Source organism: Hylobates moloch, unplaced genomic scaffold, assembly GCF_009828535.3.
Source record: "Hylobates moloch isolate HMO894 unplaced genomic scaffold, HMol_V3 SCAFFOLD_7, whole genome shotgun sequence".
Classification (NCBI taxonomy): Eukaryota; Metazoa; Chordata; class Mammalia; order Primates; family Hylobatidae; genus Hylobates; species Hylobates moloch.
The window spans coordinates 111,777,840-111,791,627 of NW_026652282.1; the positions used below are offsets into that span (position 1 = coordinate 111,777,840).

General features: G+C 47.8%; 1 protein-coding gene across 1 annotated transcript in view; it reads right to left on the bottom strand.

Annotated features, from left to right (window-relative positions):
* Positions 1-222: 222 nt before the first annotated feature.
* IGSF1 (immunoglobulin superfamily member 1) overlaps positions 223-13,788 on the bottom strand; it is a 15,785-nt gene continuing 2,219 nt past the window's right edge. Inside the window, exons 2-20 of the mRNA XM_032757616.2 lie at positions 13,327-13,463; positions 13,159-13,185; positions 12,489-12,770; positions 11,901-12,188; positions 9,707-9,991; positions 9,170-9,463; positions 8,386-8,664; positions 7,938-8,058; positions 5,992-6,062; positions 5,864-5,896; positions 5,182-5,472; positions 4,576-4,854; positions 3,652-3,939; positions 2,677-2,964; positions 2,194-2,481; positions 1,715-2,002; positions 1,315-1,593; positions 798-921; positions 223-645 (exon numbers count right to left, since the gene is read on the bottom strand). Of these exons, the coding sequence (XP_032613507.1) occupies positions 510-645; positions 798-921; positions 1,315-1,593; positions 1,715-2,002; positions 2,194-2,481; positions 2,677-2,964; positions 3,652-3,939; positions 4,576-4,854; positions 5,182-5,472; positions 5,864-5,896; positions 5,992-6,062; positions 7,938-8,058; positions 8,386-8,664; positions 9,170-9,463; positions 9,707-9,991; positions 11,901-12,188; positions 12,489-12,770; positions 13,159-13,185; positions 13,327-13,396 (4,011 nt within the window). The 5' untranslated portion in view covers positions 13,397-13,463 and the 3' untranslated portion in view covers positions 223-509. The remainder of the gene's footprint in view (positions 646-797; positions 922-1,314; positions 1,594-1,714; positions 2,003-2,193; positions 2,482-2,676; positions 2,965-3,651; positions 3,940-4,575; positions 4,855-5,181; positions 5,473-5,863; positions 5,897-5,991; positions 6,063-7,937; positions 8,059-8,385; positions 8,665-9,169; positions 9,464-9,706; positions 9,992-11,900; positions 12,189-12,488; positions 12,771-13,158; positions 13,186-13,326; positions 13,464-13,788) is intronic.

Consider the following 13,788-nt stretch of genomic DNA (forward strand, 5'->3'; position numbering starts at 1 on the left):
ATTCATTCATCCATCGGATGGAAGGGCAAAAGAATACTCTGGTCAGTGACTATGTGTCAAACCAAATTGAGAAGTAGCCATTTTGGAGCCCCGAACCCACACCCATCCTTGAACAACTTTCTCTTTTCTCGTAGCCCTGCACTCTCTTATTCTGCCATCGAGATCAGCTCTAATACATCATTTCTAAGTCGAAAACAGACCAATAGAAGACCACAGCCATAGTTTTTGCAGTTAAATAGTGAATACTCTTTTTATTCAGAAGAATGCATTTTTAATAGAATTTCATGCGCCAGTAAATCAGTACAGTGAGGAGTTACAGGAGTGGGGAACCTCTCTTCAGGAAACATCTCACCCTGGCAGAGCTCTCAACTCCCAGAATCCCCTTTACCCAGCTCAGGTGATTAGAGAGAGACCAAGGAACAGCAGATGGAGCTGACTTGCAGGGTAACTAGTTGGATTTACTGAGAGCAAGAGAGAGGAAAGGAAAGCTCTCATAAAGGAGGAGATTATTATATTGGAACGGGCAGTTCCACAGAGATTCTCCGAGAGGTTGATGAAGGAGAATTGGCAGGGGTACCTGGTTCTCCTTCTTGGTTACACTCTTCGAGAGCAATGGTCTGGTCTCTTCCGTCTGTCTCTGAGCCTCTATGTAAAGAAAAAGACATTGCGTAAGGGAGGACCCACAAACTGAAAACAGATTGCACGGTGGGGCTCAGATATTAGGGGAGCATTTGTATGATTGTTTTTCTAGCACCACCTGGTTCACAGAAGGGGGCCATAATGAGGCATTTATTTACCTGGTTCGCAGTCGAGGCCACTTCTTCCACTCTATGGCTAGCACTACCCCCAAGGCTACAACAACCACCACGATTAGGCTACTTCGGACAATGTTCCCTACAGTGCACTCCTGAGCAACAGGCCCTGTGGTGATGAAAGAGGAGAAACCAAGGCCATGGAGATTAGCGTTGTGTATGTTCCCCTCGATCTGGTATTGCCCCACACTCTGGCCTTCTTTAGGGTTCACGTGGGAGCCATCTGTTCAGACTACAGAGGGGGTGGGCAGTGGCAAAGTTTATGCTGAAGCAGAAGCAGCCCTCCTTTCCTTGGGGAAAAGAGGCCTGGAAAGAAACCCACTCACTATCTTCAAATACATTTAAGGTCCCACCTCCTCACCATCCTTAGGAGAAAGATGACACACTTCAGGTCCTTGGCTCCAAAGCCCCTCCATTCTCCTGATTTGGGATGTCTCCGTGGGGACTGTCCCTGGGATCCCAGGTGTGTCACACCAGGACCGTGGAGAGATTATTCTCTTACCTGCTGCCCCCACCAGCTCCAGGGGATCACTAGGCTCTGACCAGATATCAGGGTAGGCCTGGAGGCGGTAGCTGCAGCTGTAGTTTCCAATGCCTTTTCCTTCTACGTTGTTGATGACAAAGTCTCCATCTTCTGAAAACTGCTGAGGTGCTTCTTCTCCATCATGTTCTAGGACAAATTCAACACCTGGCAGGGGTCCTCGGCACTGAAGGGTGATGTCCTTCCCTAGCTTGAACATGGTGCTGGGCCAGGCTGACAGAGAGGGTTTAGGGGGCTTATCTGCAACCAACAAGGACACAGAGTTAAAAGAAATGATCCTGAACTTATCCCTTTACCCCCTTATTGCTTACTGCTAAAAACTACAAAATCGTGACTCGTACTGAAGTCTCCAGGACCTTACCAGTCACCCAGATCTCCAGGGAGTCACTGTGATTTGAAGCTGCAAAGGGAGTGGAGTCCAAATAATAAACACAGCTATAGATCCCAGAGTCTTCACCTCTCACTGCTGGCATCCAGAAGTCAGCCCTTCTCCCACTTGGCCTCTGTTGCTCTAAAGGCTCCTGAGCCCCCTCCTTCAACAGGACAAATGTTGAGTCTGGCAGGTCCCCTTGACACTGAAGAGTCATATTTTCGCCAGGGGCCACGATGGGACCAGGCTGGGCTAATAGGCTGGGTTTGGGGAGTAAGCCTGGAAGAAATGAACTCCTGGTCAAAGAGAAGAGGTCACTTTCCAGTGCATCACCCCTGGAGTCTCTGCTCAATAAAGAGGAAAGACAATTGGTTGCCTCTCCTCGAGCTCTCTGAAAACTATCTCCCATGAACCAGTCTCTTCCCTCCTTTCTACACTTCCATGCCCACTCGACAGCCTCTTCCTCTTACCTGTGACTATGAGTTCCAGGGTGTTGCTAGGTTGTATCTTGATAGAACTGGTCCAGTCAGGGTGGTAGCAGCAGCTGTAACGCCCCATGCTAGCACCAGATATATTGGTGATGGGGAATGCCCCATCATTACTGGTGGATCCCCAGAGCTGCATTGAAGTGGCTTCTCCTTCTTTGTGCAGAATGTATCCTACTCCATGGACTGGCCCTCGGCACCAGAGAGTAACATTCTGCCCCATGGGAACCACAGAACTGGGCTCAGCAAACAACCATGGCTTAGGGAATGTGTCTAGAAAGAGACCAAGGTTGTAAAGTGGTGACTATAGAAACTTTTCAGTTCCTGCTTAAATTGACCCTCTATCTTTCTCCTCTTGGACACAATAGTTCCCCTCCATGGCCTAGCCTAGCCTTCCAGGAGGAATTACCCTCCCTAACCCCTACTCCAATAATCTCCACCCCAGTCCCATGTCCGGTCTGTCCTTACCAGTCACCCAGATCATAAGGGGCATACTGAGATATGACCCCCTGTTTGACATGGTTGTCTCATAGTAGATACAGCTATAGTTCCCAGAGTCCTCTGCTCCAACAGTGTGGAGAATGAAGTCAGCTGAGTTCCCTGAGACACTCCGAAACTGTAAGGGAACATGAGCTCCCTCCTGCAAGAGGGCGAACCTCATGCCCTGGAAAGTCCCTTGGCAGCGCAGGGTCACACTCTTCCCAGGAAACACCACGGGACCTGGTTGTGCCAGGAGAGTGGGTTTGGGGTAGAATTCTGAAATTTAAGAGACAGCAGCATGAGATAAACCCAACCCTCACATCCTGCAAATAGCCTTTTAAAGTGTTATTGTAAGACACAACATATGTTTGTTGTCAAAAATTAGAAAATACAGAAAAAACTAATGAAGGAAACACAATTCTACCACCCAAAGATAAGTATTTTTAATATTTCATTGCCATTTATTCTTTCTATATATTCCCATGTCCATGTAGCTATAACTGTTTACATAATTGGTACTCCACTTATGCACAGTTGCCTAGTTGTGTAGTATGCAGCTGACATTTCAAGGTCTTCTCCCTTTTTCTGAGAGCCATCCAGCCCACTGGTCTCTGACAGCCCAGCTAGAGAAAAAGTGGACATTGAGCCTAAAGCTCAACGCCAAGCCATAACAATGTGCAGAAATAGGGCAACTTGAACTGAGCTCTTGGGATTGGACACCCCCATCTGCCTCATTTATTTCCACAGAAGTGAACTGCTTGCCTCCCCACCGCCTTTGTTTCTTGTTCCTGTAATAATAACATGAGCAGCTGTGCATCATGGACTGATCACTATGGGCCAGCCTCTGTCCTAAGCACTTTCTCAACGTGTTTTAGAAGAAACATTTCTTCCTCTCCCACTGACAGCCTTCCACCCACCATCCCAGGGTTGGCACCACCTCTACCTGGAGTCCCCCCTCCTAACCTGTCACCACGAGCTCCACAGGGTCGCTGGGCTCAGACCAGATAGAAAAGTCATAATATCGGCAGCTGTAATTCCCTCCATCACCAATGCCCACCGAAATGATTAGAAAGTGAGCTGCACTGGCCCCCGGACTTGCCCAGGACCTGTCACTGGATGCTATTTCACTTCCATCTTTGTAAAGAATAAAGCTCATATGCTGGTGGGGGGTGGAGCAATTGAAAGTCACTCGGGCACCAGGGGTGACCACAGGGCTGGCCCATGTCTTGAAGAAGGGCTTAGGGTACATTTCTAGAAGGCAAAAAGCAAAAACAAAAACAAAAAACAGAAAACAAAATACAACACAAAACCAAATTAAGAACAAGAAAGAGAGAAAGCAAATATAGCAAATATTGGTTCTAGGAGGCTTCTCTGCTTTTAAGTAAGTGCATTTAAAAAGTAAGGTAAATCCACTTTGCAGATGGACTTCTCACACAGGGACCCTTCAGCCCCACCCCTCACTACATCCAGATGAGTCCTCAGTGTGATCAGGGCAGGCAATGGAGGCTAGTAAAAAGGTAGAATTTTTCTTGGGGTTTTGCTGATTCTCTGAGCCTCAGTTTGCCCATTTGGACAAGGGGAAAATGGTACCTGCTTCATCCACCTTGAAGAGTTGCTCTATGGTGAAGTGAGATAATTGATGTGAAAATAATTAGAAAAATTAAATCACCCTCCACGAACCAAAGCTATTAATAACGATTATGGCTATTAATATCGTGCAGCCAGAGGCCCTGGCACTCCCAGCGCCACGCCTGCCTGGCTCTAAGATTGGACACAGGCTCTCAGGACCAGCAGCAAAGTTTGCTGCAGGGAGAGGAGTGTCTGACCCAGGGCTTTGCCTTTCCCTCCACCCTGCCCCCTTTCCTCACACACCCTTTTCAGCTCTACCTTTTATGACAAGCTCCAGCGGCTCACTGGGCTCAGACCACTTGAAGGGGCGTTTTTCAGTGTGAGTGCGGCAGCTGTAATTGCCTTCGTCTTTATCCTCCATTCTCTGGATTGTAAAGAAGGCTTCTCTTCCAACGGCACCAAGTTGCTGGACAGGTTCTTGCTCTCCCTCCTTATACAGAGCAAACCCCATGCCTGCCAGCCATCCTTTGCACCGGAGTTGTAGTTCCTGGCCCCGGATTGGGGGGGAAGCAGAAATGACAGGTTTGGGGAGGATGTCTGGAAAACAGAATGGGGTGAAAAAGGAGTCAGTTTGCAGTTGCCCAGATGGGATACTCGGGGTCACTTTGTCAGCAAATGAAGACATTCATTCTGGGCTGGCCCTAGGCTCTTCCAGTCAGTCTCCTCACACTCTCTTTCCCATTCCGCCCCTCCCCCTACCCCATAACACCCTAGCATTTATTTCAGTGCCCCTCCTCTCCTACATGCAGCACAAGCCCCTTGGGCTCCAGGGTCCCTGTGAGTTCATTCCCTCACTCCCAGAAGCAGTGTTGGAGTTCCAGGGGCACTGGGGATAACTCCTGGAGACCCTCTACCTTTTCTTACCTGTCCCCACCAGCTCAAGTGCCTCACTGGGCTCCGACACAGCCATCTCCTCCCATGAATGGCAGTGGTAGCTCCCGGTGTGGCTCTGGGTCAGGGCGCCAAGGGGGAAGGCAGCCCGGACCTGCTCTGAGGCCGGGCGAGTTGCAATCCACCCGGTCCCGTCCTTCAGCAACACAAACTCCTTAGTTGAGCCAGAAGGGCTTCTGCACCAGAGGGTTAAGTTCTTCCACGGGGCCAGAGGAAAGTTGGTCTCTGCCCACAGCTCAGGCTTAGGGGTTGGCATGACTATTTCTAGAAACAGCAGAATTAATGAAGCCATCCTCCCGCCTCCCTTCCCCTCCCTCCTCCTTGCCCTTGAACCCCCTACCCAGATCACACTGCCCACCTCCCCTTGCAACCCAAATCCAAACCCTTTCCTTCTTTCCTTCCTTCCTCAGGTGCTGGGGAAAGGGGAAGCTGGTGTCTTATAGCTGAGCCTCAGAAAAGTGCAGAAGCTTGGAGGAAATTTTGCAGGCAGAAAGGCAAAGTTGGAAGCTGAATTTTGCCAGCAGCTTTAGCAAGTGCCCCTTCCTGGCTGTCCTTCCCTCCCAACCAGTCATTCCCTGGCCAATGACACTGACGCTCCGTAGTTATTTCGGATCTCCAGGGAGGAATGTCCCAGTCTGGAGCAGGAAAAACTCACCAGTCTCTTCTATCAATACCCCATTGCACAGTCCTGCAAAAGAAATTGCTGCCAGCACTCGGCCCCCTCCCCCACCAGGACTTCACCCCGGCCTTCTGCCCGGGGCCCCTTCCCCCACTTGTACTCACCACAGCAGAGAAGGGCCGTGACTATGAAGAGCATGGTGACCCCTTGAGCTGTTCCCAGCAACCAGGCTTCTCTAGTGAGACCAGAAAAGAGATGAGAGGAGTTGCTGGGATGAGGGGGAGGGTGGAGGAAAGGGGGCGGCAATTTATGTCATTGGCTTACTCGCTACCCAATGGGGACTGGATATGGCCAAGATAATGGGATATAATCTTATCTGACATCGATGACTTTTCTTTTTGAGGGCCTTACCACCTACAAACCTCTTGCTCTTTCATGACCCACGTGTCCCCCCTGCCCCCTCCCCACTCCCCAGCCTATATCATATGTCAGCTCCCCATGGCCCCTGATTAGGCTGTTGCTGGAATTGAGATGTCAGATGTGAAAATGCTTTTATATTATTTGGAGCTCTCAGAACCCCTGGAGCTCATTGTGATCGGCAGCTCTGGGTGGTGTGTGTGGGGGTGGAGGGAGAAACCGTGAGTATTTCTCAGTCATCAAGTTTAAGTTTGGAAGCAGTTGATATGGCAGTATTGGTCCTCAGACCCACCTGCCTCACCTGCCTTTGTTATGGAACGGTTGCCTAGGCAGCTGTGGTGAATTACTAGAAGATTGTCAGTGCTGAGCTAAGCTTTTCAGAGAGTAGAAACTCTCTCCTCACCCAGATTATAACTAGAAATGTGCAGCAGTTTTGGATCATGGGTCTTGTAGTATTAGATGATATTAGCCCAAAATCCATTGGACATTTTTACTTAGAAAACACTGACCATCCTTCCTGGTGAGGAAAACATGATTTTCAAGCTGCTTTCTCTGAAATCTGGTTTCTGATCTTATTCTTCGATGCAGTGTTGCTCGGCTGGGGTGGGGCACAAAAAGCTACATTTTTTTTTTTTCTAACCACTGGCTTGGAGATTACTCTAATGAGTACGGGACCCAGGTCAGGTTCCGGAAAGAAGTAGAAATTGACCCCTGCTGAAACTTTTTGAAAACTCAAAGGGTGGTGGTTTTTGCAGAAGGCTTAGGTGGCTCCCTTCTGGTTGCCCAAGTATTCTGTCCCTCAGATTCCAGTGGAAAACACAGACACATATAATCATAATCATAATCCATTGTGCATTGATTACTCCCAGACACACTGACCACAGTTGCAGGGCGGGGGGTACAGCCAGAAGCAGGGAGTAGGGGGAAGTAGACAAGGTATTCAGGAGCTAATATCCCTACTAGGTCAGAAGTGGTTATTTCTCTCCTTGTTCCCAGTAGAGTAGCCTGAGCACAAGCCATGGGGATGAGAGAGGCAGATGGCCCAGAGCACACCACAGAATCAAAGGAAATGGCAGGAGAATCTGTTTGGCCTGTAAGTTTGTGAGTCAGAGGAAACAGTCTGATTCTGTTGCCCCGTCCAATATCACATCAGATGGCCATCCAGGTCAAGTCTATATTCCCAGAATGCTCTGCACAGGTGGTTGGAGGCCACAGTGTCAGAGACTGGTTACTAAGGCAACTAGGATGTGTCGCAAGGCTTAATAGCTCTTGAGAGCTAGGGATAAGGGTGAAAAGTTGGGATAGGAGTTGGATAACAGTCTGGGAGACAGGACAGCATGGCTTCTTACGAGGGGAAAAATCCAGAACAAGTTAATGAGGGAGACATCAATCATCTCTGAGGGCAGGATGGTTTGTGGGGGAGATTTGGGCACCCTCCGGAGGGGGATGTCAGTGAATGCAGTTCTGATTACTCCTCCTGCCTCTGAGAACTATGCATTTCTCCACCCGCTGGCTTGAGTGCTGATCCCTCTGTGAGGTGAAAGAGACAGCTGGGGTGAGAAAGTCTTGTTCCCTAAGCCCGGAAGATGGGGGTTCTATAGGGTTTGCCTCTGTGGCTTGTCTCCACTAGGGCATGACTCATTCTTCAGACTCTGTTAGGTTGGGGAACAGGGGGCTGGGACAAGACAGTTACCTGATTCTGAGTCTCCGACACTTCCACCTTATCCACAGCACTACCAACAGCAAGGCAACAAGCTGCATGATTAGAGACAACCTGATAGCTTCATTCAGAATGTAATTCCAGGTGAGATAGCCTGTGGCCAGAGAAGACCAGAATCAGAGGCCTTGATGGGGACAGGGGCAGGTGAATACATTCATGGGGTGAGGACAATCTGGTTACTGAGAGTGCTTATATTGGGAAGGTGAGGCACAAGTGGCCTTCTTTGTCATGGAGAATGGGAGCCTTGAAATTATCCTGCTAACTGCCTTTGAGGAATTGTGAGACCACCCCAGGGAAAGGGTGCTGAAACCCAAGGGCCCTGATTTTCAGGCCTCTGACTCCCTTTCCCATATCTTTCTGGGCACTGATCTGGGATCCCTGGGGTATGGAGGGGCATTCCTCTGCAGAGCTATCCTCTCACCTGCTGGCCCCATCAGCTTCAGGGGCTCACTGCGATGTGACCAGATGTTAGGATGTGTCTCTACGCGATAGCTGCAACTGTAGGTCCCTGTGCCTTTCCCGTCAACATTACTGATGATGAAGTCTCCGTTTACTGAGAATTTTTGGAATGTTTCTCTTTCTTCCCATTCCAGAGAAAATTCCAGTACTGGATGAGATACTCGGCACTGAAGGGTGATGGCCTTTCCTAGCTTGAACACAGTGCTTGGCCAAGCTGACAGGGAGGGTTTGGGGGGCTTATCTGAAACCAATCCAGAGACCAGAGTGAGAAGTGACCTCAAACCCAGTACCCTCTCCCCCAGAAAATGTTTCTGAGCTCCCCATTTGATCTTCTCTTCCTTTCCACTTCCACTTGGTCAGTGGCTTCAAGATTTGACTGTGCATTAGAATTCCTTTGCCCACCCCTTGGTGATCTAAAGATTCCTGGTTCCTTACCTTCAATCAGGAAGACCTCATACCTGTAAGCTTCCCCTGGCCTAAAGAAAAATAGTTTTCCCAGGGGTTACAATGGGGCTGTGCCATACTGAGAGGTGGAGCTTGAGGAACAATCCTGAGAGATAAGGTCCCTAAAGTTTTGGAAGAAAGTTCTACACCACCTTCCTAGTGTGTGTGTGTGTGTGTGTGTGTGTGTGTGTGTGTGTTGTTCATAGCTCTCAGAGGATATGAGGCTACTAGCTCTTTCTTACAACACCACAATGATGATAAAAACAAACAGGTTGATAATAAAAACAGTTGTTAACACTTGCCTACAACCATAAGCTCCACAGTGTTGTGTGATGGCATCCTAATGGAGGTCTTCCAGGTGAGAAGATAGTGGCAGCTATAGATGCCAGTATCACCGTAGGTTACATTGCTGAGGAAGAATGACGTGTTGTCATCGATGCTGGTGGCATCCAAAAACTGAAGTGGTTTGTCTTCTCCTTTCTTATAGAGTGCAAGACCCACTCCATCCACTGGTCCTCGACACCATAGGCTCACATTCTGACCCATTTGGACCACAGCCCTGGGCCGAGCAAGTAGCCAGGTCTTGGGGAAAGTGTCTAGGACAAGACCCAGAATAAAAAGCACTAGTGATTTCACTTCTTGCTCCCACTCCTTAAGATTCTTTTCCTTCTCTTCCTCCAAACCACCCTTGGAAAAACCTGCCTACACCCAGTTTTACAAATTCTGCTCCCTTTTCTACTATTTGACCCTGGCCACGTGATTAGGTTCTCCAGGGAGCACAGAGGGAGATTTATATCCTTAGCCCTTAACCTAAGTTTCATGGCATACCCGTCTCTTACCAGTTACCCAGATTTTCAGGACATCACTAAGGAGTGAACCTCTATATGACGCATCATAGTAAAAACAGAGGTAATGTCCAGTATCTTGGATCTTCAAGGACCGGAAGAAGAAATTTGCCTCATTTTTTATTGTCTTCTTGTGGTAAAAGGACTTCTCCAAGTCTTCAACCCTCATTAGAGCAAAGGTCATTCCATAGATTGGCCCTTGGCACCTGAGATTCAGGCTTTCTCCAGGTGCCATGATGGGCCCAGGATAGGCTGTCAAAGTTGGTTTGGGGTAGAGTCCTACAAACGGAAGAGACCCTAAAGTTAGAGGCAAGATGATTCTTTCCTGTTGTCTTCTGTTTTCTCTTTCTTAATTTCTTTGAACAAGAAGTGGTAGCTGAAGTTTACCTTCTCTTCCCTATCCCTTCCTTGGATCTCTGCCTCTATAACATAATCAAGGGTAGATTCACCTATGCCCCTGTTCTCTCTCAAGAATCTGTCAGCTACACTGAGCTCTAACCATGTGTAGGGGTGTATCTCAGTAGAAGATCTACATCCATAATTCCCTGTATCTTTAGGTCCCTGAAATGCCAAATGTAGTTCTTTCAACCACCAGAAAAACCAAACCTCTGAAAATAACATTGTTTTCATCTTTGCAGAGCATGAATGCCACTGAAGTATTAAGGAGAGCTTTTGAATACATTAAGCTCATTTAAGACCCTACTTCTACAACAAGACTGAAAGAAGCCAATAAAGAGGGTTTGGCCAGTAAGCCTGCAACCCAAAGAAATCTCTGTTACGGGGCCACACATTCCTTTCCATGAATTGTTTCTCCAAGGAGATTTTACATGAAAGTGAGGGCAAATCTCACCTCCTACCACTCCTTCCTACCCCCACCCCAATGCCAGGCACACTTATCTATTCATTAAGGAAGGATCAGCTCTGTCATATGCTCACTAAGCATTTAGTATGCATCAAGCATCATGTAGGTCTAGGTGTGTATGAGTAAAGAAGACACAGTCTCTGCTAGCAAAAAGCTCATGAACTGGTTAGTGGGGGATATTGGTGAACAGGTAACTACAGAAGTGTATGTTAGTGGATTCTATGCTGAAAGGGCATGAGTACAACAAACATTCATACACTCAGTTCAAACAGGCAGTTTTTTGTTCTTTGATCCTCAATAAAAAGCTATACTAACAAAATTAGTATCTACCATTTATTGAGAACTTATATGCCAGGCACTGTACATATATATTTAGGCAAATCCTCACAACAACCCTGTGAGGTAGGCATTATTATTAAACCAATTTTGTAGATCAGGAAACTGAGGCACAGAGAGAAGCATTACACAGTAGATCAGATAGATACTGTTATCCCATTTTTAGAGTAGAGGAAGCCAAAGCACAGAAAAGTGAAGTGACTTGCTCAAGACCACACAGGGAGGCAGTGTCAGAAATGGAACTAGAAACCAGTATTACTGCTTCTAAGTCTAGAATACTTTCTGTAGCACCACAGCTTTCCCCAAGCCTATTTAGCTGGATGGAGAGACTGAAGCAAATGTGGCCAATTCCATCTAGAAACCTCCAGGCCATGGGGTGGGGGAGTTGGGGCTGGGACATGTCTGGCATTTTACATTTTGGGGAAATTTCTTCTATATTTAGAGATTGGTGCTGCTTTACTAGCTCTACTGATGGGAACCAAGGTGACTTATAAAGCCATTTCTAAAATATGAGCTATCACATTCTTTGTCATTTTTTTTGTTTTTACTCACCAACACTAGCAATCCATTCTGTTTTCCACACATAAAAATAACAATTACAAATAAAATACATTTGCAAATTTAAAACTCCATTTATAAGATTGCAGTGGCAGTGCCTGGCACATATTAGGTGCTCAATAAATACTGACTGAATTAATGAATGAATGCATGATATTCAACAAGTTGAGAACAACAAAGCTGTGATGAGCCAAAGCTGCTGACCAGTTGGCTGGGCTCCTTTACTAGCCAAATGATTGGCTCCCATACATCTGCCTTGCAGCACATGCGATTCTAATTTATATCTCAGTAAAACTTCAAACGACTCTAGCTCATGGGGCCTTGCAGGACCTAGAAACTGGCTGAGGAAAGTAAAATCAGAAACCCTAGCTCAACCAGCCATGATACCTGGGACAACAATTGCCAGATGCCAGCAGCCATAGCCACACCCACCTGCTACAACCAGCTTCAGGGGGTTGCTGGGCTCTGACCACAGGGTGGGGAGCATCTGGATATGAGTGCGGCAGATGTAAACCCCTTCATCCTCAGGTGTCAGGTTGTCAATGGAGAATATGGCCATTGTCCCAGTTGGGACTTGGTAATCCACAGGCTCTGCATATCCCTCTTTAAACAGCATGAATACCAAATCCTGCAGCCAGCCATGGCAGAGGATGTTAACATTACATCCAGGAAGAGGGGGGGTCTCAGCCTGAATCCAGAAGATGGGCTTGGGCAGTTGGCCTGGAAGGATAGAATGAACTGGAATTAGGTAAAGCAAGGATAGTACTGTCTAGGGAGCGGCGGAGGAGAGCTCTACTTTAATTGAGGTTTCCCTGTATGATCATTGTTTGCCACCCCTCCTTCTCCCATCTCTGCTCCAGAGTCTGCATCCCCCCTCTGCATTGCCCAATACAAAGTAGGCCCTTATTTACTAACTGTGGAATGCGTGCTTGCATGCATTTGAGAAACAAACTCTCCCCTGGAAGGCAAGTTTGAATCTCAGGAGCTGGAGTTGATTCTTGAGTATCACTGTCTTCTTACCTGGTGCCTCCAACTCTAGAACTTTACTGGGCTTTGACCAGCCTGTCTCCTTCCAGTAGCAGCACCGGTAAAGACCTGCATTGGACTCAGTAAGGGCACCTATAAGGAATGAAACTTGGAAGGTCTTGTGGGAAGGGCGGATCCAGGTCATCTGTGTCTTATCCTTCAGCAGCAAGAACTTGCTTGATATCCGAGAGGGGCTTCGGCACCAAAGCGTGATGTTCTCCCAAGGGGCCTGCGGGTAGTTGGACTCTATCCACAGCTCCGGTTGAGGGTCCGTCACTGTTATTCCCAAAGATCAAAAAGATGTGAGCAGTCCAACCCTCTCCTTCCCATAACATGTCCCACAGTGTCCCTTAAAATTAGCCCGGACCCAGATCCCTCATTTTGTCTTCCCTTGGGGACAGGAGTGTGCTCCTGTGGGGCATCGTATAAGAACCCCAAGATATTTTGCCAAGGGGTTCAAACGAGTTGGAGAATAAAGTCTGATGGTTTCTTTTCCATCTGAGATAAAGCTTTTTCCCCATGCCATAGGAAACCAAGTCCTCTGATTCCCAATCAGCCCAATCTATCTCTGGAATCTCAAGGCATTATGTCCAAGAAAATGGAGACACGCCAGCATCTTGGATCCTTTAGGAGGGAGGTGCCTGAGAGGGCAGGACTCACTTACCTATCGATGTCATACCCAGACTCATCCCTGAAAAGAGAGATTATGGTAAAGAAGAGCTCCCTTGTTGTCTCCACCCTGTGCTCAAACCTCAATACTTTCCTCTCCCACCCCTAATGGGTGGGTACCTATGACAGGGTCACTTGCCCCTCACCCCTTCCTTGTACTCACGAATGCAAAAGAGCAAAACAGGGAATGTCTTCAGCATGGTGGCCCCCTCCCCTGGTCTGTCCAGGGTCATGGGGCCTCTGGTGCTGGCTGTGTGCTCTGAGTCTTGAAGAATTTTTCTCCTCAGCAGGTGGTGGGATCTAAAAGCAGAATTGTTTTTACTCAGAGGACTTGTCCTGCTCCTTAAAGTTTAGTTTAGATGGCTAAATTGCACTTGACAACCCTACATTGTACTTCCTCACAGGCATCCAGGGTATTACAAGGTCACCTGCTGCTTCCTCTCCTTGCTCCTTTCCCTCACTTCCCTATCCTCCTGCTCAAGGTCTTTGTTGGTATCGAAGATGTCAGATTTGTTGAAATATGGATCTGTCTCTGGGATCTCAGAGGCCCAGAATAGCCTGCAGAAGCTCCACAGGATGGGGGAGATGGGAAGTGCAGAGTCACCTTTTCAGAGATCCATATATA